The sequence below is a fragment of the Eleutherodactylus coqui genome, chromosome 9 (genome assembly GCF_035609145.1).
Source record: "Eleutherodactylus coqui strain aEleCoq1 chromosome 9, aEleCoq1.hap1, whole genome shotgun sequence".
Taxonomy (NCBI): Eukaryota; Metazoa; Chordata; class Amphibia; order Anura; family Eleutherodactylidae; genus Eleutherodactylus; species Eleutherodactylus coqui.
In genome coordinates, this window is record NC_089845.1 from 173819328 (window position 1) to 173843298 (window position 23971).

The 23971-nt window shown below is 50.0% G+C and overlaps 1 protein-coding gene across 1 annotated transcript in view; it reads right to left on the reverse strand.

The window, feature by feature from the left end:
• Positions 1-536: 536 nt before the first annotated feature.
• The window catches only part of ADCY8 (adenylate cyclase 8), a 488216-nt gene continuing 464781 nt past the window's right edge, over positions 537-23971 (reverse strand). Inside the window, exons 17-18 of the mRNA XM_066578800.1 lie at positions 16599-16713; positions 537-1042 (exon numbers count right to left, since the gene is read on the reverse strand). Coding sequence (XP_066434897.1) covers positions 555-1042; positions 16599-16713 — 603 coding nt within the window. The 3' untranslated portion in view covers positions 537-554. The remainder of the gene's footprint in view (positions 1043-16598; positions 16714-23971) is intronic.

Genomic DNA, 23971 nt, shown 5'->3' on the forward strand with positions numbered 1-23971 from the left:
CATACAATAATGCCCCATCCCATGAGGCCCATCCCATGAGGCCCATCCCATGAGGCCCATCCCATGAGGCCCATCCCATGAGGCCCATCCCATGAGGCCCATCCCATGAGGGCCATCCCATGAGGCCCATCCCATGAGGGCCATCCCATGAGGCCCATCCCATGAGGGCCATCCCATGAGGCTCATCCCATGAGGCCCATCCCATGAGGCCCATCCCATGAGGCCCATCCCATGAGGCCCATCCCATGAGGGCCATCCCATGAGGCCCTGTTCTATCAGTCACCTGGTTAGAGAGGTCACTGCCTGCGACACAATCAGCACAATCCTCTGCTGTGATGATTCCCATGATGAGTATGCAGTAATAAGACAGATCCTCAGCCTTTAGTTTATACTTTAGATACAAAACATTGCACCACAGTGAGCTTCTTAGCAGAAAACTGACACTGAATAAAGAGATTTCAGCAATTTTGTAAAAAAATTATAAGTTTTTTATTTGTGAATTCATATATAAAAGAAATACAAAAAATGAACTGAAAAGAAAAAAAAAGTGTATGTTATGGCAATTCAGGTTTGTCGACTCCCTCTGTTGGCGTGACGACCTCCGATCCGCTAGACGCTAGCAATATCCGCCTGTTGTAATGTCCCTTCATGATGGCAGAATTGTTGTTCTCGTTGAGGATCTGCTTCTGTTTCTGCCGGTTTAGGGACTGTACGAGTCCGAGTACAACTGCCGCCAGCGAATACTGTCCGGTGATTATTTTTGGCTGTGATATTAGTGGATTTGGCTGAACTCTTCCTAGAAGAAAATAGGTTTTGATCTTTCCTTCCTGCTCACTGATTCCTTTCACGTAAATCTCTCCGCGGTACTCAAACGCAAAGCCGCGATCCTTCAGGATGTGGTAGGTCTCCTCAGGCACTTGGATTCTGCCACTTACTCCTGTGCTGTCCATCCTACTTGCCAAGTTCACAGTTTTCCCCCATATATCATACTGAGGCTTCTTTGCCCCAATGACTCCGGCAACAACCGATCCGTGACTTATACCTAAGAGTAGGAGAAAGCCGTCAGCGAACAGATAAAATACGACATCTACAGTAGAGAAATCTAGTACTAGAGCACACAGAGAAGCAGTCCCAACACGTCCTATCTAATATCTAGTATCCAATATCTATTTATCCAGCTCTTAGATATCTATCTCACAACTATCTATCAAATATCTATCCATCTATATCTTATCTCATATCTATCCATCAATCTCTCTCATATCCATCTATCTCATATGAATCTATCTATCATCTACCTCTTTCATATCTATCTATAATCTATCTCTCTCATATCCAGCTATATCTATCTAATTCTATTTATTTTTCTATCTCCTATCTATCTCTTATCTGTCAGGACAGTGTCCGGGATATGGGGGTCCCTGAGATATCCCGCAACCCCTGTCCCTGCCTACTTGCCCCCCTGGGCTAACCCCCAGGGCGACAACTGGGCGACGGTCCCTACCCTCACTAGGGAAGCGGGACACGGGAGACAAACAGACACTGAGACAAAACAACGGTAGAATGGTCAGACAATCCGGGTAGGCAACAAGAGGGTACGCAGTACGGAGGGGTCAGGCAAAAACGTAGTCAAGTCCAAAAGCAGGTGTCAGAAAAGCCGAGGTCACAAGAGCAGTCAGGATAAACGCGGGTGTAGCTGGAGAACCAAACTAACACTGGCAACGCCTGACAGGAAAACACACATATTTAAATGCTGTCAGTGCTCCCGCCCCAGAAGCTGATTGGGGCGGGGAGCCTGACAGCAGCAGGGCTAATCAGGGAGGTGCTGGGGGCACGCCCCCAGTCTTGCAGCACAGACCGTTACTAGGGAAGCCAGCCTGGTAGTCAAGTGACTAGAAGCACCAGCTGCCTCCCTAGCAACCCGGCGGCGACCAGTCTTACAGCGGCCCGGGGAGATCACCAGAACCGGGGCTCCCCTACGCCGCACTCCTGTAGCCCGGGTGGCAGGACCGGTGGTGCGGGCACGGCGGCCCCGAGAGTTGCAGGTTCTGACAGTACCCCCCCTTCTACGGGGGGACACCGGACCCCCATGGCCCGGTGCGGGTTTAAGCGGGAAAGCCCTGTGGAATGACTGGACTAGGCGTGGCGCATGAACGTCCCTGGCAGGGACCCACGTCCTATCCTCAGGGCCAAATCCTCTCCAGTGGACCAGGTACTGCAGCCCACCTCTAGCCCGTCGGGCATCCACGAGCCTTTCTACTTCATACTCCAGTTCCCCCTGTACCAGAGAGGGAGGAGGCGGGTTCTGGGTGGGGAGAACTGGAGTCACATACTTCTTAAGCAAGTTTTTGTGAAAAACCTTGTGGACCTTCCAGGGGTCAGGAAGTGCCAACTTATATGACACCGGGTTGATGACCTGAGAAACCGTAAATGGGCCAATGAACCGAGGAGCAAGTTTCAGGGAGGGAACCTTAAGTCTCAGATTCTTGGATGATAATAAAACCTGCTCCCCGACCACAAAAGGTGCAGAGATAGTACGTCTTTTATTTGCGTATTTACGCAGTTTCTCTTGGGAACCCTGAAGGTTCTTACGAACCTGGGCCCAAACTGTGCACAGTTCTTCAGCGGATATGTCAGCGGCCGGATTGTTCGAGACAAAAGGAGTAGAAAGCGAGAACCGGGGATGGAACCCATAGTTACAAAAAAAGGTGACAGTTGGGTCGACGAGTTACCATGGTTGTTAATAGCAAATTCGGCGAGAGGTAAGTAGTTGGCCCACTGATACTGGTTATCAGAGACAAACAGTCGCAGATACTGGATAAGTTCTTGATTCATCCGTTCCGTTTGTCCGTTACTCTCGGGGTGGAAAGCGGAGGAAAAGGACAAATTAACGTTTAGATTTTTACAGAAGGCTCGCCAGAAGCGAGCGACGAACTGAACCCCTCTATCTGACACAATATCCTCGGGGATCCCATGTAACCGAACAATCTCCTTGATGAACATCTCAGACAAAAGTTTGGCGTTAGGCAACTTGCCAAGCGGAACAAAATGAGACATTTTAGAGAAACGGTCAACTATTACCCAAATGACCGTATTCCCCAGCGAGGATGGCAGATCAGTAATGAAATCCATGGACAAATGGGACCATGGCCTGGACGGAATGGGCAAGGGCAGAAGAGGACCCTCAGGACGTCTCCTGAGATTCTTCCCCCTTGCGCAAACCGGGCACGCGGACACAAATACCCGTACATCCTTGGCCATGTGCGGCCACCAATAGAGTCTGGCCGCTAACTCCAGAGTACCCCTGATGCCGGGGTGTCCAGCTAGGACTGAAGCATGTGTCTCCTCTAACACTTTCAATCTCAGTGACAACGGGACAAATAATTTGCCTTCCGGAAGGGCTTCAGGAGCAGATTGTTGAGCGGCGTGAATGAGAGGTGAAAGGTCGGAGGAGACAGCAGCGAGGACCACCCCAGGGGAGAGAATGCTCTCAGGCTCTGGCTCGGAAGGTTCCGGAGAACCAAAACTCCTAGACAGGGCATCAGCCTTGACGTTCTTAGAACCGGGTCTATAGGTAACAACAAAATTGAACCGAGAGAAAAACAAGGCCCAGCGGGCTTGCCGAGCATTTAACCTCTTAGCGGAATCTAGATAGGTGAGGTTTTTATGGTCTGTGAGTACCGTGATCTGGTGATGGGCTCCTTCCAAAAAATGCCTCCACTCTTCGAAAGCCCACTTAATCGCCAGCAATTCCCGGTTGCCTATATCATAGTTCCGTTCGGTGGAAGAAAACTTCCTAGAAAAATAGGCACACGGTCTGAGGTTGGTGAGAGTGGAGGGACCTTGGGACAGTACCGCTCCCACACCAAACTCAGAGGCATCCACCTCCACCACAAAAGGGCTGGACAGATCCGGTTGTACTAGGACAGGTGCAGAAGAGAACGCCGCCTTTAGGGTATCGAAGGCCCTCAGAGCCTCAGAAGACCAGGTCCTCACATCTGCCCCCTTTCTGGTGAGGTCCGTTAGAGGTTTAGCCACCACGGAGAAGTCTTTAATGAATTTGCGATAGTAGTTGGCGAAGCCGAGGAAGCGTTGAAGGGCTTTCAACGACCCTGGCTGGGCCCACTCCGTGATGGCTTTCACCTTTTCAGGATCCATCTGGAAGTCGCATGGCGTGATGATATACCCCAAAAATGATATCTTTTGTACCCCGAAAACACATTTCTCGAGTTTAGCAAACAGCTTGTTATGTCTGAGTCGAGCTAGTACAGTCTGAACGTGAGTATGGTGACTCGGCAAGTCGGAGGAAAAAATCAAAATGTCGTCTAGATATACCACCACGAACACCCCCATGATATCCTGAAACACTGAGTTCATGTACCCCTGAAAAATGGCGGGGGCGTTACACAACCCAAAAGGCATAACTAGGTATTCAAAATGCCCGAGGGGCGTATTGAAGGCGGTTTTCCACTCATCCCCCTCCCGAATGCGGATGAGGTTGTATGCTCCCCTGAGATCAAGTTTAGAAAACCATCGGGCACCAGCGACCTGGTTGAGGAGGTCAGGAATGAGTGGAAGAGCATACTGGTTTCGGACTGTGATTTTATTTAGCTCTCTATAGTCAATACAGGGCCGGAGACCCCCATCCTTCTTCTCAACGAAGAAAAACCCGGCACCCACCGGGGATTCTGAGGGCCGGATGTGCCCCTTGGCCAGGCTGTCCTGGATATAGTCCCTCATGGATTCTCTCTCTGGAACCGTAACGTTATAAATGCGGCCCTTAGGAAGTTTGGCCCCAGGAATCAAGTCTATTTTACAGTCCCATTCCCTATGAGGGGGCAGAGCTTCAGATAGTTGTTTGGAGAACACGTCGGAAAACTCGGAGAGGTATTCTGGTAGGGGGCTCCCCTCGCAGGTGGAGATTCCCACCTTCACCGCACAAAGGTGGTTGGCACAGCGGGGACCCCACTTTACCAGTTCCAACGTGTCCCAATTTACTACCGGGTTGTGCTCCCGGAGCCAGGGGAGGCCTAGGACGACGTCCACAGACAAATCTCTCATCACTAGAAAGTTGCAGGTTTCCACGTGTAAGGCTCCTATAGTAAACCTTACTTCAGGGGTAACCAGATTAACCACCCCTGCTTGCAATGGAGTGGAGTCCACTCCTGAAACCAGAATCGGAGTCTCTAAACGTAACAAAACCCCGGACAGTTGGGCAACGAAATTAAAGTTAACAAAATTAGCCGCAGCCCCAGAATCCACAAAGGCTTGCCCAGTACGGTGGAAAGCATGAAATTCTAGGGTGCAAGGCACTAACATTTTGGACAACACAGGGAGTACCTTGGCTCCTAGACAGTCCCCCCGACAACTGCCCAGGAGCGGGAGTTCTTCCTGCCGTGGCTTCTTAGCGCAGGTAGCAATGCGGTGACCCGGCTCCCCACAGTAGAAGCAGAGGTTCTTCTTCAGGCGGTGTTCCCGTCGTTGCTTGGGGTTCATGGCTCCCAGCTCCATGGCCTCGGTGGTGGGAGGGTAAAAGGTCGGGTCAGTCGAAGAAGTAGACGTGGGGAGTGGGGTGGTCCGAGCGGCGTGTCTGGCCCTCAAACGTCGGTCGGCTCGAATAGCCAGCGACATGGCTTGCTCCAGGGTTCTAGGCTCTGGGTGGGCCACAAGTAGGTCCTTGAGACCCTCAGACAGACCGGTCAAAAATAAGTCTTTTAGGGCGGCATCGTTCCACCCGGATTCCGTACAATGTTGACGGAATTGGGAACAGTAGTCCTCCGCCACTTTACAACCCTGGCGCAGGGCCAGAAGTTTGGAGACTGCGTAGCCCGCCCGGTCGGGTTCGTCATAAATTTGACCCAGGGCGGAAAAAAAGGCGTCAAGGGATAGTCGGGCTGGAGAGCCAGCTGGTAGCGAGAAAGCCCAATTTTGGGGTTCTCCCCTCAGGCGGGTAATTACGATTCCCACTTTCTGGTATTCAGTACCAGAGGAGTGGGGGCGAAGATCAAAGTAGAGCTTGCAGCTCTCTCTAAATGCAAAGAACTGATCTCTCTCTCCGGAGAAGCAATCCGGAAGCGTGGCTCGAGGTTCTGACATTGTTCCTGGAGCGGACGAGGGCTGCATGGGACCTGCAGCTGCCGCTTGTTCCTGTGGCTGCAAGCGGGCTGTTAGGTCCTGGGCAAGGGTCGTAAGAACCTGGACCTGGTTCGCTACAGCCGCCACGGCCTCCATCGAGGGGCTCAAAGTTGCCGGGCGGATGCAGGGGTCTGACCTTCGTTCGGCCAGTGTTACTGTCAGGACAGTGTCCGGGATATGGGGGTCCCTGAGATATCCCGCAACCCCTGTCCCTGCCTACTTGCCCCCCTGGGCTAACCCCCAGGGCGACAACTGGGCGACGGTCCCTACCCTCACTAGGGAAGCGGGACACGGGAGACAAACAGACACTGAGACAAAACAACGGTAGAATGGTCAGACAATCCGGGTAGGCAACAAGAGGGTACGCAGTACGGAGGGGTCAGGCAAAAACGTAGTCAAGTCCAAAAGCAGGTGTCAGAAAAGCCGAGGTCACAAGAGCAGTCAGGATAAACGCGGGTGTAGCTGGAGAACCAAACTAACACTGGCAACGCCTGACAGGAAAACACACATATTTAAATGCTGTCAGTGCTCCCGCCCCAGAAGCTGATTGGGGCGGGGAGCCTGACAGCAGCAGGGCTAATCAGGGAGGTGCTGGGGGCACGCCCCCAGTCTTGCAGCACAGACCGTTACTAGGGAAGCCAGCCTGGTAGTCAAGTGACTAGAAGCACCAGCTGCCTCCCTAGCAACCCGGCGGCGACCAGTCTTACAGCGGCCCGGGGAGATCACCAGAACCGGGGCTCCCCTACGCCGCACTCCTGTAGCCCGGGTGGCAGGACCGGTGGTGCGGGCACGGCGGCCCCGAGAGTTGCAGGTTCTGACATTATCTATCTCTCTCAAATCCATCTATTTATCTCATTCTATTTATCATATATATATCCATCTATCTATCTCATGTCTATCATATTTTATCTAATTCTATTTATCTATATATCTCATTCTACTTGTCTATCTATCTATCTATCTATCTATCTATCTATCTATCTATCTATCTATCTATCTATCTATCTACCTATCTATCTCCTATCTATCTATCTCATATCTATCTATCTATCTATCTACTTAATTCTATTTATCTATCTAGCTATCTATCTCACATCTATATCATATCTATGCATCACTCTCATATCCATCTATATCTATCTCACATTTCTCAATCTCACATCTATCTTTTCTATATATCTAACTATATCAGGGGTCAGTACAGAGATCTCTCCCTTCATCTATTATACCCAGGACTGTAACAAGGGGGCGCTCTAATAACTATGTATAGATATATCAGGGGTCAGTACAGAGATCTCTCCCTTCATCTATTATACCCAGGACTGTAACAAGGGGGCGCTCTAATAACTATGTATGGGTATATCAGGGGTCAGTACAGAGATCTCTCCATCATCTATTATACCCAGGACTGTAACAAGGGGGCGCTCTAATAACTATGTGTAGATATATCAGGGGTCAGTACAGAGATCTCTCCAGCATCTATTATACCCAGGACTGTAACAAGGGGGCGCTCTAATAACTATGTATAGATATATCAGGGGTCAGTACAGAGATCTCTCCATCATCTATTATACCCAGGACTGTAACAAGAGGGCGCTCTAATAACTATGTGTAGATATATCAGGGGTCAGTACAGAGATCTCTCCAGCATCTATTATACCCAGGACTGTAACAAGGGGGCGCTCTAATAACTATGTATAATATATCAGGGGTCAGTACAGAGATCTCTCCCATCATCTATTATACCCAGGACTGTAACAAGGGGGTGGTCTAATAACTATGTATAATATATCAAGGATCAGTACAGAGATCTCTCCTATCATCTATTATACCCAGGACGGTAACAAGGGGGCGCTCTGATACCTATGTATAGATATATCAGGGGTCAGTACAGAGATCTCTCCCATCATCTATTATACCCAGGACTGTAATGAGGGGGTACTCTAATAACTATGTATAGATATATCAGGGGTCAGTACAGAGATCTCTCCCATCATCTATTATACCCAGGACTGTAACAAGGGGGTGCTCTAATAACTATGTATAGATATATCAGGGGTCAGTACAGAGATCTCTCCCATCATCTATTATACCCAGGACTGTAATGAGGGGGCGCTCTAATAACTATGTATAGATATATCAGGGGTCAGTACAGAGATCTCTCCCATCAACTATTATACCCAGGACTGTAACAAGGGGGTGCTCTAATAACTATGTATAGATATATCAGGGGTCAGTACAGAGATCTCTCCCATCATCTATTATACCCAGGACTGTAACAAGGGGGCTCTCTAATACCTATGTATAATATATCAGCGGTCAGTACAGAAATCTCTCCCATCATCTATTATACCCAGGACTGTAAAAAGAGGGCGCTCTAATAACTATGTATAATATATCAGGGATCAGTACAGAGATCTCTCCCATCATCTATTATACCCAGGACAGTAACAAGGGGGCGCTCTAATAACTATGTATGATATATCAGGGGTCAGTACAGAGGTCTCTCCCATCATCTATTATACCCAGGACTGTGACAAGGGGGCGCTCTAATAACTATGTATAATATATCAGGGGTCAGTACAGAGATCTCTCACATCATCTATTATACCCAGAACTGTAACAAGGGGGCGCTCTAATAACTATGTATAGATATATCAGGGGTCAGTACAGAGATCTCTCCCATCATCTATTATACCCAGGACAGTAATAAGCGGGTACTCTAATAACTATGTATGGATATATCAGGGGTCAGTACAGAGATCTCTCCCATCATCTATTATACCCAGGACTATAACAAGGGGGCGCTCTAATAACTATGCATAATATATCAGGGGTCAGTATAGAGATTTCTCCTATCATCTATTATACCCAGGAGTGTAACAAGGGGGCGCTCTAATAACTATGTATAGATATATCAGGGGTCAGTATAGAGATCTCTCCTATCATCTATTATACCCAGGACTGTAACAAGGGGGCGCTCTAATAACTATGTATAGATATATCAGGGGTCAGTATAGAGATCTCTCCTATCATCTATTATACCCAGGACTGTAACAAGGGGGCACTCTAATAACTATGTATATCAGGGGTCAGTACAGAGATCTCTCCCATCATCTATTATACCCCAGACTGTAACAAGGGGGCGCTATAATAGCTATGTATAATATATCAGGGATCAGTACAGAGATCTCTCCCATCATCTATTATACCCAGGACAGTAACAAGGGGGCGCTCTAATAACTATGTATAATATATGATGGTCAGTACAGAGATCTCTCCCATCATCTATTATACCCAGGACTGTGACAAGGGGGCGCTCTAATAACTATGTATAATATATCAGGGGTCAGTACAGAGATCTCTCACATCATCTATTATACCCAGAACTGTAACAAGGGGGCGCTCTAATAACTATGTATAGATATATCAGGGGTCAGTACAGAGATCTCTCCCATCATCTATTATACCCAGGACAGTAATAAGCGGGTACTCTAATAACTATGTATGGATATATCAGGGGTCAGTACAGAGATCTCTCACATCATCTATTATACCCAGAACTGTAACAAGGGGGCGCTCTAATAACTATGTATAATATATCAGGAGTCATTACAGAGATCTCTCCCATCATCTATTATACCCAGGACAGTAATAAGCGGGTACTCTAATAACTATGTATGGATATATCAGGGGTCAGTACAGAGATCTCTCCCATCATCTATTATACCCAGGACTATAACAAGGGGGCGCTCTAATAACTATGTATAATATATCAGGGGTCAGTACAGAGATCTCTCTCATCATCTATTATACCCAGGACAGTAATAAGCGGGTACTCTAATAACTATGTATGGATATATCAGGGGTCAGCACAGAGATCCTTCCTATCATCTATTATACCCAGGACTGTAACAAGTGGCGCTCTAATAACTATGTATAGATATATCAGGGGTCAGTACAGAGATCTCTCCCATCATCTATTATACCCAGGACTGTAACAAGTGGGCGCTCTAATAACTATGTATTATATATCAGGGGTCAGTACAGAGATCTCTCCCACCATCTATTTATACCCAGGACTGTAACAAGGGGGCGCTCTAATAACTATGCATAATATATCAGGGGTCAGTACAGAGATCTCTCCTATCATCTATTATACCCAGGAGTGTAACAAGGGGGCGCTCTAATAACTATGTATAGATATATCAGGGGTCAGTACAGAGATCTCACCCATCATCTATTATACCCAGGACTGTAACAAGGGGGCGCTCTAATAACTATGTATAATATATCAGGGGTCAGTATAGAGATCTCTCCCATCATCTATTATACCCAGGACTGTAACAGGGGGCGCTCTAATAACTATGTATAAATATATCAGAGGTCAGTACAGAGATCTCTCCTATCATCTATTATACCCAGGACTGTAACAAGGGGGCGCTCTAATAACTATGTATAGATATATCAGGGGTCAGTATAGAGATCTCTCCTATCATCTATTATACCCAGGACTGTAACAAGGGGGCACTCTAATAACTATGTATATCAGGGGTCAGTACAGAGATCTCTCCCATCATCTATTATACCCAGGACTGTAACAAGGGGGCGCTCTAATAACTATGCATAATATATCAGGGGTCAGTATAGAGATCTCTCCCATCATCTATTATACCCAGGACTGTAACAAGGGCGGGGAAGGGGGGGGTGCTCTATTAACTACGTATAATATATCAGGGGTGATACACACAGATATATACACTCAGCTCTGCTACATGCAGCTATATACATAGCTCTGTTACATGCTGCTATTAATACTCTGCTCTGCCTTATGCAGCGATATACATTAATCTCTGCTACATGCAGGTAAATACAACAGCTGTGCTAAACACTGCTATATACACTCTGCTCTGCTACGTGCAGGTATATACACTCATGTCTGCTACACACAGCTATATACACTCATGTCTGCTACACACAGGTATATACACTCATGTCTGCTACACACAGGTATAGTGGTCTACAGCTCAGTGACTGCATTCTCTCTCTGTAGTAGATGCAATCTGTGGAGTATACCAGAAATACAAGATATTATTGCAGGATACACCGAATATACAAGGAGCTTCACAGTAACATATACTATAGTAGGTGGTGGGATATACCGACATGTAATATACACTAATTGACTGTTCCCATGTCTCCAAAACGTGGAAGACCAAGCCGTGACCAGCAAACAGTTCGAGCCAAATCCTCGGCTTGACAGTTCTTAAAACATTTACAACAACTTTTCCAAACATTTTATGTTCCCGTAGCGACGGGTCAATCTAGTAACTTCGAAAGAGTCTGTTTTCCTGGGATTATTCTGATTGCCTAATTGGAGTCAGGAAGGAATCGATTTCTTTTAAATGGGGAAAACTGTCTTCTACCTCACTGGGGATTTTTGCCTTCTTCTGGATCAACATTGGGGGGGGGGGTCATAGGCTGAACTGGATGGACAGACGGCTTTTTTTGGCCTTACATATTATGATATCATATATCTATCTAAGTCATATCTATATAAAACTTATTGTCAAAAAACATTACACAGTTCCATCTCAGGCAGATATGTGATGAGAGTTGTGGTTTGATTAGATGAACGGTCTTGTCCCCGGAGGCCCTAAAAGTGGTTCCCTCCTTGTCCTATAAGGGGCTCTCGGAGGCTCCTTGTGTGTAGTGATCTCTTCTTCAGCTTGTGTAGAGCTTATTGACGACTAGACACCTCTACGATGCAGAGAAGAGATTTCACCCATTACCAGAGTCTGAGAGTAGGCGCATTATTGGGATGTGAGAAGCTGGGTGGTCATATTGATGAATTGTCCCCCACCCGGCCGTTCTGATCAGACTGTTAGGAGGTGTTGGGACCAGTGGATGGGAGAACACAAGGTGACAGGGCTCAGGGCGCCCCCTACAGACCACCAATAGAGAGGAGCATCAGACTAGACTGCTAGGAGGTTTTGGGACCAGTGGATGGGGCACACAAGGCGACCAGGCTCAGGACGCCCCCTACAGACCACCAGTAGAGAGGAGCATCTGACCAGACTATTAGGAGGTGTTGGGACCAGTGGATGTGTGAGGGCACACAAGGTGACTGGGCTCAGGGCGCCCCAACAGACCACCAGTAGACAGAAGTATCTGACCAGACTGTTAAGGGTTGTTGGGACCAGTGGATGGGGATACACAAAGTGACCAGGCTCAGGAAAGCTCCCCCACAGACCATCAGTAGAGATGACTGTCTGACCAGACTGTTAGGAGGTGTTGGGACCAGTGGATTGGGGCACACAAGGTGACCGGGCTCAGGATGCCCTGTATAGACAACCAGTGGAGCGGATCGTCTAACCAGACTGTTAGAAGATTTTGGGACCAGTGGACGGGGGCACACAAGGTGACTGGGCTCAGGATGCCCCCTACAGACTCTAGTAGAGAGGACTGTCTGACCCGACTATTAGGAGGTGTTGAGACCAGTGGATGTGTGAGGGCACACAAGGTGACCGGGCTCAGGATTCCCGGTATAGACAACCAGTGGAGCGGAGCATCTGACCAGACTGTTAGGAGGTTTTGGGACCAGTGGATGGGGGCACACAAGGTGACTGGACTCAGGGTACTCTACAGACCACCAGTAGAAAGGACTGGCTGACTAGACTACTAGGGGGTGTTGGGACCAGTGGATGTGTGAGGATACACAAGGTGACTGGGCTCAGGACACCTCCTACAGACCACCAGGAGAGAGGAGCATCTGACCAGACTGTTAGGGGGTGTTGGGACCAGTGGATGTGTGAGGATACACAAGGTGACCGAGCTCAGGACGTCCCTACAGACCACCAGTAGAGAGGAGCATCTGACCAGACTGTTAGGAGATGTTTGGACCAGTGGATGGGGGCACACAAGGTGACTGGGCTCAGGACGCCTCCTACAGACCACCAGTGGAGAGGAGCGTCTGACCAGACTGTTAGGAGGTGTTGGGACCAGTGGATGGGGGCACACAAGGTGACCGGGCTCAGGCTGCCCACTACAGACCACCAGTAGAGAGGAGCATCTGACCAGACTGTTAGGAGTTGTTGGGACCAGTGGATGTGTGAGTGCAAACAAGGTGACCAGGGTCAGAAGTCCCCTACAGACCACCAGCAGTGAGGATCGTCTGATCGTCAGACAAGCAGTAGCAGCTCCAACTATTTCATTGTCCGCCATCCTGAGACAGGGGGCGCCGTTATCACACCCCGGTGCCTGATGGAACCATTTCCAGACGCTTGGCTGAAGGACATTTGGTCTCCGATACCTGCCATCACCTCCGTTTACAGGATATTGTGAAACTGGATGCTGTGGAGTGGAACGGGTTGTCTTCAGCGATGAGTCTAGATTTAGTTTGACCACTTATGACAACTGTGTTCGGCTCTGTCTGTCTGATGGAAAACATCATGGATAAAACAGCCACTCTGAAATAGGCAAGAAGGGACTCCATGCAAGAAGAGACAGTGGAGTCAGTGGGGACCGACCACAGCAGCACACAAATGCTGGAGTCTGTAGTGGGTCATGGCCGACCGCTGTACTACCTCTGCTTCTCCTTCACATACTTCGTAATGCCATATTGGTTCTCACCTTTCAATCCCTGATGCTTTGTATGACAAGCTGGAGGATGCTCTGGATGTCAGTGACACGGGTATGACAGACGCCATGCTTTGTACGCCGGTGACACCAATATGAGTCACCATGTAAAGGTTCCGTTTACTACATGACGATCAGGCACTCTCTTGTACGATTCATTAATTCCGGCTGTGACCTCCCATGAAATTCAATGAGGGTTATTTCAGCTGCATTAAATGTCCTGATGAGCCGCAGCACGACTGCTGGAGACATTAGAATTCAGCGTTTTACTTGTTTTTGCATTATGCTTTGTTTACTACAGTAGAAAAAAATGTTGTATTTTATCACCTCGTGTGGCACAGAGTGTGTAAGGGACCGGTATGCAGTCCCAAGCTCTCGCTCATGACCTGAAGGTTGCGGGTTCAATCCCCGCTTGGTTCAGGTAGTCGGCTCACGGTTGACTTCCATCCTTCCTAGGTCGGTAAAATGAATACCCAGCTAATAAATTACCTGACCGAGCTGCAGAATAAGTTAGCGTTGTACAAATAACAAGTCCCTTTCCCATCAGCTGCAAAGTCTAACATTCTGAAAAAACCAATCTCTGGATGTGATGAATGCTAAAAAACAGCAGCGAGGACCATGATTGTCGCAGCAGAAACATTAGGATGATTCTAATAATTATACTGAGCGGCAATTCATTCAAACAACAGATCAAACACGGCTGAATTACGGTGGACCGCGGTCCCATGGGTCCCATGTGAGGGTATAGGCGTATCTGGGAAGCCACCATTTATTAACCGCTGCCTGTGTAAACTGGAAAGCTCTTCCAACAGCATAACTCTTATGACAAGTCTTCCTGCAGGTAACCACAAATACTTTCAGGTAACTCTAGACTAAGGAGTCCAAGGGGTGGAGCCAGGCAATGACTGACAGCTCACATATACACACCCATACTGGGTAGGACCGCCCCTCAGACTAATAAGCTCAGAGCCAGTCGGGATGTAAATCAATAAAACGACAAGTTATACTGAATATTCTTCTATAAATATACACTGAACTCCATCTCATAGCGCAAAACTGCCTTCAAAACTGGCGCAATTGTCGTAGTGTAAACTCTTATAGTTACTGCAGATTAGATGGCGGTGCTGACATGTTCTGACCGGCTGACAGGAAGGGGTCAGCGATTCATGCTGCTTGCACCAAATTCTGACCTCCCATCAGCAACAGAGATCTGGCTCCATCTGACCAGGAGATGTTTTTCCCGCTGCTCAGTGATACAAGTTTTGTGCTCTTTTGCCCGCTGGAGTCTTTCTGTTTCTCTTAGATACAATGGCGCTGGAACTGGTCGTCCGCTCTTATACCATCCGTGCGGAGGAACGGCGAGTTGTGCGTTCAGACACGTTAGTTGGAGCTCCAGCGTTGTAGTCAGCTGACTGTGCAGCCTGTTGGTCAGAACGATTCCTGACACCCTCCTCCGACCCCTTTCAGTGATAAGTTGTTTCCGTCCACAGGATCCCCTTTTGCTGGATGTTTTCCTCGATCGCGCCATTCTCTGTATACTCTCCACACCATTACCCAAGAAACCCCCCATCGTTGGCAATGAGACCCCGGCTAGTCTAGCACCGATGACCGGCCTCGTTGGAAGTTGCTCTGATCGCTGGAATTTCCATCTAATGTGGATTCACACTGAAACTGATCCACAGAAAACTTGTCACATGATTTTATGCTCCGGGGTCTCGGGAGAATTACCGTACAGGGAGGCGTTAATCATGAGAGGGGCGGGGGCTCTAATAAAGAGTCAGTGGTTATAATTAAGGAGCCACACAGTGTTTGTGTAGTGTACAGACGTTCACGTGCATACGTTCTGGAAGTTTCTGAATGATCTATGTAGTCTTGTGCTTGTGTATTTCCACTGTCTTCTATGTGTATAAATATGATGTGTATTGCACACCTGCAGCACTAAATGAGTTACTGTTTGGGTTATGTCTGGAAAAGTATCTATTTGTATGTCATGTGACCTTGTGATATATATGTGGATGCAAGGTGCATGAGTGGGTCTTTTTTTCTTGTCTGTCCCGCCTGATAGTCTTTAGAGAGGAGCCAGCCTACATTCAGACACCTTCAGTCTGTGTGGAGGAGAATATGGAGGAGGCTGAGAGGATAGCTTGTGAGTGTTATGGACCCCCTCTTCTTCCCTACCTGGAGAATTAAGAGAGAGAGAAGCCACAAGTAATTGCGAGTCCCCCCCATGCAGCGCTGGAGTGTATGTTCCTGCTCCATGAGTGTGCACCAGTAGAGAGTTGTCAAGTGTTCGTGAAAGGTTTGCAGGAACACAGATAACTTGGCCTGTGTAAGTCCCCCTGGCCTCCCGTTTCCTCCCTGTCACACCACATGTTCTTCTACACTAAGTGTATTGCCGGTGGAAGTCAATTATTACTGGGACTGTTACAAGTTGTGTTACCAGTGAACGGCTTTATCAACCGTTCCCGTTTCTGCCTTTAAACTTCAACCCTGCGTGTGGGCTCTTCATTCCATCATCTAGAATTCACCGTGGAGGAAGGAACGATGGCGTCACCCGTGACAAAAGGACTAAGGTAAACCACCAGTAGGTTTTCCTATTAAAATAGTCTGCCCTCACCCCTTGCATGTGTCCCCGATTACCCTCTGGGTGGGGGACGGCAGAGCCACTGTGACAAGTGACCTACTCTACCCCCGCTGTCTCCTAGGCTGGGGCCCGCTCCTCGGATGCTGCACATGTACTGCCTGCAGATAGGACACCGTTCAGTGTGACAGGTTCCCTTTAAGGGTCATTCTGCGCGCTCCTCGGTCGCTCATATGATACTCACCAATACGGAGCTCAAAATTGTTAAAGGAATGTTTGTTGATCTCCTGGATGCTTTCATTCAGTGCGATGGAGAAGTCGGCGACCGCACACAGATGGCCCCATTTGTCTTCACATTGCTAAAGGAGAAAAGATACAAGATGCATTATAATTGATATATAAGAGAAGCCACCAGACACCCTCAGACGCCGGGGAGCTGATTCCTCACGCTATTTGGTTTTATATTTAGAGATGAGCGAGCACCAAAATGCTCGGGTGCTCGTTACTCAAGACGAACTTCCCGCGATGCTCGAGGGTTGGTTTCGAATAACGAACCCCATTGAAGTCAATCGGCGACCCGAGCATTTTTGTATATCGCCGATGCTCGCTAAGGTTTCCATTTGTGAAAATCGGGGCAATTCAAGAAAGTGATGGGAACGACACAGCAACGGATAGGGCAGGCGAGGGGCTACATGTTGGGCTGCATCTCAAGTTCCCAGGTCCCACTATTAAGCCACAATACCGGCAAGAGTGCTCCCCCCCCCTCCCAAAAACTTTTACTTCTGAAAAGCCCTCATTAGCATGGCATACCTTAGCTAAGCACCACACTACCTCCAACAAAGCACAATCACTGCCTGCATGACACTCCGCTGCCACTTCTCCTGGGTACATGCTGCCCAACCCCCCCCTGCATGACCCAGTGTCCACAGCGCACACCAAATTGTCCCTGCGCAGCCTTCAGCTGCCCTCATGCCACGCCACCCTCATGTCTATTTATAAGTGCGTCTGCCAGAGGAACCGCAGGCACACACTGCAGAGGGTTGGCACGGCTAGGCAGCGACCCTCTTTAAAAGGGGCGGGGCGATAGCCCACAATGCTGTACAGAAGCAATGAGAAATCCAATCCTGTGCCACCTCCATCTGGAGCTGCACAAGTGGGCATAGCAATGGGGAACCTATGTGCCACACACTATTCATTCTGTCAAGGTGCCTGCATGCCCCAGTCAGACCGCGTTTTTTTATAAATAGTCACAGGCAGGTACAACCGGGAATCCCCAACTCCGCAATGGGAATTCCGTGTGCACCCACAGCATGGGTGGCTCCCTGGAACCCACCGGCTGTACATAAATGTATCCCATTGCATTGCCCTGGACAGCAGAGCTAACGTCAGATTAAATGCAGGTGGGCTTCGGCCCACACTGCATGCCCCAACCTGACCGGGCTTTTTAATTCATAGACACAGGCAGGTACAACTCCCTATTGTGAAGTCCCTGTGGACCGACAGCATGGGTGGATGCCAGGAAGCCACCGGCGGTACATAAATATATCCCATAGCATTGCCCATCACAGCTGAGGTAGTAATGTCGTGCTTAATGCAGGTGGGCTTCGGTCCACACTGCATGCCCCAGTCAGACTGGGGTTCTTTAGAAGTGGACACATGCAGTTACAACTCCGTGTGGACCGACAGCATGGGTGGCTCACTGGAACCCACCGGCGGTACATAAATATATCCCATTGCATTGCCCAGCACAGCTGATGTAACGTCAGCTGTAATGGAGGTGGGCAAAAAATTCATTTGATTACACTGTAGGCGAGGGCCCCAAAAAATTGGTGTACCAACAGTACTAATGTACCTCAGAAAAATTGCCCATGCCCAACCAAGAGGGCAGGTGAAACCCATTAATCGCTTTGGTTAATGTGGCTTAATTGGTAAGTAGGCCTGGAGGCAGCCCAGTTAAAATAAAAATTGGTTGAGGTGAAAGTTTCAACGCTTTAATGAGCATTGAAACGTATAAAAATTGTTTACAAAAATTATATGAGTGAGCCTTGTGGGCCTAAGAAAAATTGCCCGTTCGGCGTTATTATGTGAGGTTTCAGGAGGAGGAGGATGAATATTATACACAGATTGATGAAGCAGAAATGTCCCCGTTTTGGATGGTGATAGAGAACGATGCTTCCATCCGTGGGTGCAGCCTACGTATTGTTTACGTATCGCTGCTGTCCGCTGCTGGAGAAGAGAAGTCTGGGGAAATCCAGGCTTTGTTCATCTTGCTGAGTGTAAGCCTGTCGGCACTGTCGGTTGACAGGTGGGTACGCTTATCCGTGATGATTCCCCCAGCCGCACTAAACACCCTCTCTGACAAGACGCTAGCCGCAGGGCAAGCACGCATCTCCAGGGCATACAGCGCGAGTTCAGGCCACGTGTCCAGCTTCGACACCCAGTAGTTGTAGGGAGCAGAGGCGTCACCGAGGACGGTCGTGCGATCGGCTACGTACTCCCTCACCATCCTTTTACAGTGCTCCCGCCAACTCAGCCTTGACTGGGGAGCGGTGACACAGTCTTGCTGGGGAGCCATAAAGCTGGCAAAGGCCTTGGAGAATGTTCCCCTGCCTGCGCTGTACATGCTGCCTGATCTCCGCGCCTCCCCTGCTACCTGGCCCTTGGAACTGCGTCTTCTGCCACTAGCGCTGTCGGCTGGGAATTTTACCATCAGTTTGTCCGCCAGGATTCTGTGGTATAGCATCATTCTCGAACCCCTTTCCTCTTCGGGAATGAGAGTGGAAAGGTTCTCCTTATACCGTGGGTCGAGCAGTGTGTACATCCAGTAATCCGTAGTGGCCAGAATGCGTGTAACGCGAGGGTCTCGAGAAAGGCATCCTAACATGAAGTCAGCCATGTGTGCCAGGGTACCTGTACGCAACACATGGCTGTCCTCACTAGGAAGATCACTTTCAGGATCCTCCTCCTCCTCCTCCTCCAGCCATACACGCTGAAAGGATGACAGGCAAGCAGCATCTGTCCCCTCAGCAGTGGGCCAAGCTGTCTCTTCCCCCTCCTCCTCATGCTTCTCCGCCTCCTCCTCAACGCGCTGAGATATAGACATGAGGGTGCTCTGACTATCCAGCGACATACTGTCTTCCCCCGCCTCCGTTTCCAAGCGCAAAGCATCTGCCTTTATGCTTTGCAGGGAACTTCTCAAGATGCATAGCAGAGGAATGGTGACGCTAATGATTGCAGCATCCCCGCTCACCATCTGGGTAGACTCCTCAAAGTTTCCAAGGACCTGGCAGATGTCTGCCAACCAGGCCCACTCTTCTGTAAAGAATTAAGGAGGCTGACTCCCACTACACCGCCCATGTTGGAGTTGGTATTCCACTATAGCTCTACGCTGCTCATAGAGCCTGGCCAACATGTGGAGCGTAGAGTTCCACCGTGTGGGCACGTCGCACAGCAGTCGGTGCACTGGCAGATTAAACCGATGTTGCAGGGTCCGCAGGGTGGCAGCGTCCGTCTTGGAGTTGCGGAAATGTGCGCTGACCCGGCGCACCTTTCCGAGCAGGTATGACAAGTGTGGGTAGCTTTTCAGAAAGCGCTGAACCACCAAATTAAAGACATGGGCCAGGCATGGCACGTGCGTAAGGCTGCCGAGCTGCAGAGCCGCCACCAGCATACGGCCGTTGTCACACACGACCATGCCCGGTTGGAGGCTCAGCGGCGAAAGCCAGCGGTCGGTCTGCTCTGTCAGACCCTGCAGCAGTTCGTGGGCCGTCTGCCTCTTCTCTCCTAAGCTGAGTAGTTTCAGCACGGCCTGCTGACGCTTGCCCACCGCTGTGCTGCCACGCCGCGCGACACCGACTGCTGGCGACGTGCTGCTGCTGACACATCTTGATTGCGAGACGGAGGTTGCGTTGGAGGAGGAGGAGGAGGGTGGTTTAGTGGAGGAAGCATACACCGCCGCAGATACCACCACCGAGCTGGGGCCCGCAATTCTGGGGGTGGGTAGGACGTGAGCGGTCCCAGGCTCTGACTCGGTCCCAGCCTCCACTAAATTCACCCAATGTGCCGTCAGGGAGATATAGTGGCCCTGCCCGCCTGTGCTTGTCCACGTGTCCGTTGTTAAGTGGACCTTGGCAGTAACCGCGTTGCTGAGGGCGGGTACAATGTTGCGGGAGATGTGCTCGTGCAGGGCTGGGACGGCACATTGGGAAAAGTAGTGGCGACTGGGAACCGAGTAGCGCGGGGCCGCCGCCGCCATCATGCTTTTGAAAGCCTCCGTTTCCACAAGCCTGTACGGCAGCATCTCCAGGCTGATCAATTTTGCAATGTGCACGTTTAACGCTTGAGCGTGCGGGTGCGTGGCGTCGTACTTGCGCTTGCGCTCAAACTGTGGCACTAGCGACATCTGGACGCTGCGCTGAGAGACATTGCCGGATGGGGCCGAGGACAGCGGAGGTGAGGGTGTGGGTGCAGGCCATGAGGCGGTAGTGCCTGTGTCCTCAGAGGGGGGTTGGATCTCAGTGGCAGGTTGGGGCACAGGGGGAGAGGCAGTGGTGCAAACCGGAGGCGGTGAGCGGCCTTCGTCCCACCTTGTGGGGTGCTTGGCCATCATATGCCTGCGCATGCTGGTGGTGGTGGCTTCCCAGCTGATCTTGGCGCGACAAAGGTTGCACACCACTGTTCGTCGGTCGTCAGGCGTCTCTGTGAAAAACTGCCACACCGTAGAGCACCTTGGCCTCTGCAGGGTGGCATGGCGCGAGGGGGCGCTTTGGGAAATAGTTGGTGGATTATTCGGTCTGGCCCTGCCTCTACCCCTGGCCACTGCACTGGCTCGGCCTGTGCCCACACCCTGACTTGGGCCTCCACGTCCTCGCCCGCGTCCACGTCCTCTAGGCCTACCCCTACCCCTCCGCATGGTGTATTACCAGTAGTGCAGAAACAGAACGCTGTAATTAAATGTGCCACTTATTGGCCTGTGGTTGGAGGCTGACTTCGCTTACGGAACGCACAGCAGAGCCAGGAAATAATTTTGCGTAAGCCTGCTGTAACACTTAGCTGGCTGCGTATGAATTAGGACAACTACCCCCAGCAGAGACCCAGTACACTGAGGACAGTCACAGGCAGCCCAAATAGATTTTTTTCCCCAAATGTTTTTGGAAAGGCCCACTGCCTATATTCAATAAATATGTCTTCTGTCCCTGCCTCACCACTACTGGCCCTGGAGTATGTAAAATAACTGCAGACTGTTGCACTGTGGACTGGAATACAGCGGTGATGTAACAGCCAACACAGAGCCAGGAAATAATTTTGCGCAAGCCTGCTGTAACACTTAGCTGGCTGCGTATGAATTAGGAGGACTACTACCCCCAGCACAGACCCAGTACACTGAGGACGGTCACAGGCAGCCCAAATAGATTTTTCTTCCCAAATGTTTTTGGAAAGGCCCACTGCCTATATTCAATAAATATGTCTTCTGTCCCTGCCTCACCACTACTGGCCCTGGACTATGTATAATTACTGCAGGGCGCAATGCTCTGCACGGCCGATATACAAAAAAAAAAAAAGTGCAACACTGCAAAAAGCAGCCTCCACACTACTGCACACGGTTAGATGTGGCCCTAAGAAGGACCGTTGGGGTTCTTGAAGCCTAAAATACTCCTAACGCTCTCCCTATAGCAGCTCCGGCACCAACAGCACTGTCCCTGAACGCATCTGTGGCGAGCCGCGGGACGGGCCGATTTTTATACTCGGGTGACACCTGATCTCGCCAGCCACTCACAGCAGGGGGGTGGTATAGGGCTTGAACGTCGCAGGGGGAAGTTGTAATGCCTTCCCTGTCTTTCTATTGGCCAGAAAAGCGCGCTAACGTCTCAGAGATGAAAGTGAAAGTAACCCGAACATTGCATGGTGCTCGTCACGAGTAACGAGCATCCCGAACACGCTAATACTCGAACGAGCATCAAGCTCGGACGAGTACGTTCGCTCATCTCTATTTATATTCTTACAAAAAACTCTTTGCCAGAATATCTCCTATGTTCTGGTCGAGTTATAATCAGAGCTGCACTCATAATACTGCACCATGTCAGGACTCAACAGGCCATCATAGGGCCAGAAGATCAGAGCTGCTGACTGGCTGTTGCCTCCTGCATCCAGGGGCTTTCATCAACATACCAACCTGAAGCTGTTGGGTTTCAAAGCAAATTCTGTCCTAGGGGCCCCGACTATAATTCCTCATTTATAGCACTGGTCTATTAACATGGGGCAGAGGTACCTTGTGGGCTCTAGGGCCCGGGTGTGACCGCATCCTCTGCACCTATTATAGTTACTTTATAACTCCCAAAGCAGTCACAGGCCACCCCTGCTGGGAAGAAGGCATATATTGTTGCTATATAATCGGTCGTTCTCGTTAGCAGCGGTCTATTAGAAAGGCTTACTGTTACTAACTATGGTGGAAGGGGCATTCTGGTTATGATCACCAAGTATGTGAGGCCTGCTGTGACTAAGAGAGAAAGTATGTTTGGAGGGGAGTTTGTGTAACTACAGAGGAAGTGAGTGCGGGCTCTGGTGACTATAGAGGAAGTGAGTGGGGGCTCTGGTGACTATAGAGGAAGTGAGTGGGGGCTCTGGTGACTACAGAGAAAGTGAGTGGGGGCTCTGGTGACTACAGAGAAAGTGAGTGGGGGCTCTGGTGACTACAGAGAAAGTGAGTGGGGGCTCTGGTGACTACAGAGAAAGTGAGTGGGGGCTCTGCTGACTACAGAGGAAGTGAGTGGGGGCTCTGGTGACTACAGAGGAAGTGAGTGCAGGCTCCGGTGACTACAGAGAAAGTGAGTCGGGGCTCTGGTGACTACAGAGGAAGTGAGGGGGGGCTCCGGTGACTACAGAGAAAGTGAGGGGGGGCTCCGGTGACTACAGAGAAAGTGAGGAGGGGCTCCGGTGACTACAGAGAAAGTGAGGGGGGGGGTCCGATGACTACAGAGGAAGTGAGGGTGGGCTCCGGTGACTAGAGAGAAAGTGAGGGGGGGGCTCCAGTGACTACAGAGGAAGTGAGTGGGGGCTCCGGTGACTACAGAGAAAGTGAGGGGGGGGGGGGCTCCGGTGACTACAAAGAAAGAGGGGGGGCTCTGGTGACTACAGAGGAAGTGAGGGGGGGGGCTCCGGTGACTAAGGAGGAAGTGAGGGGGGCTCCGGTGACTAAAGAGAAAGTGAGGGGGGCTCCGGTGACTACAGAGAAAGTGAGGGGGGCTCCGGTGACTACAGAGAAAGTGAGGGGGGGCTCTGGTGACCACAGAGGAAGTGAGTGAGGGCTCTGTTGACTACAGAGAAAGTGAGGGGGCCTCTGGTGACTACAGAGGAAGTGAGTGGGGGCTCCGGTGACTACAGAGAAAGTGAGGGGGGGGGGCTCCGGTGACTACAGAGAAAGTGAGTCGGGGCTCTGGTGACTACAGAGGTATTGAGTGGGGGCTCTGGTGACTACAGAGGAAGTGAGGGGGGTCTCCGTTGACTACAGAGAAAGTGAGGGGGGGCTCCGGTGACTACAGAGAAAGCGAGGTGGGGCTCCGGTGACTACAGAGGAAGTGAGGCCGGGCTCCGGTGACTACAGAGGAAGTGAGGGGGGCT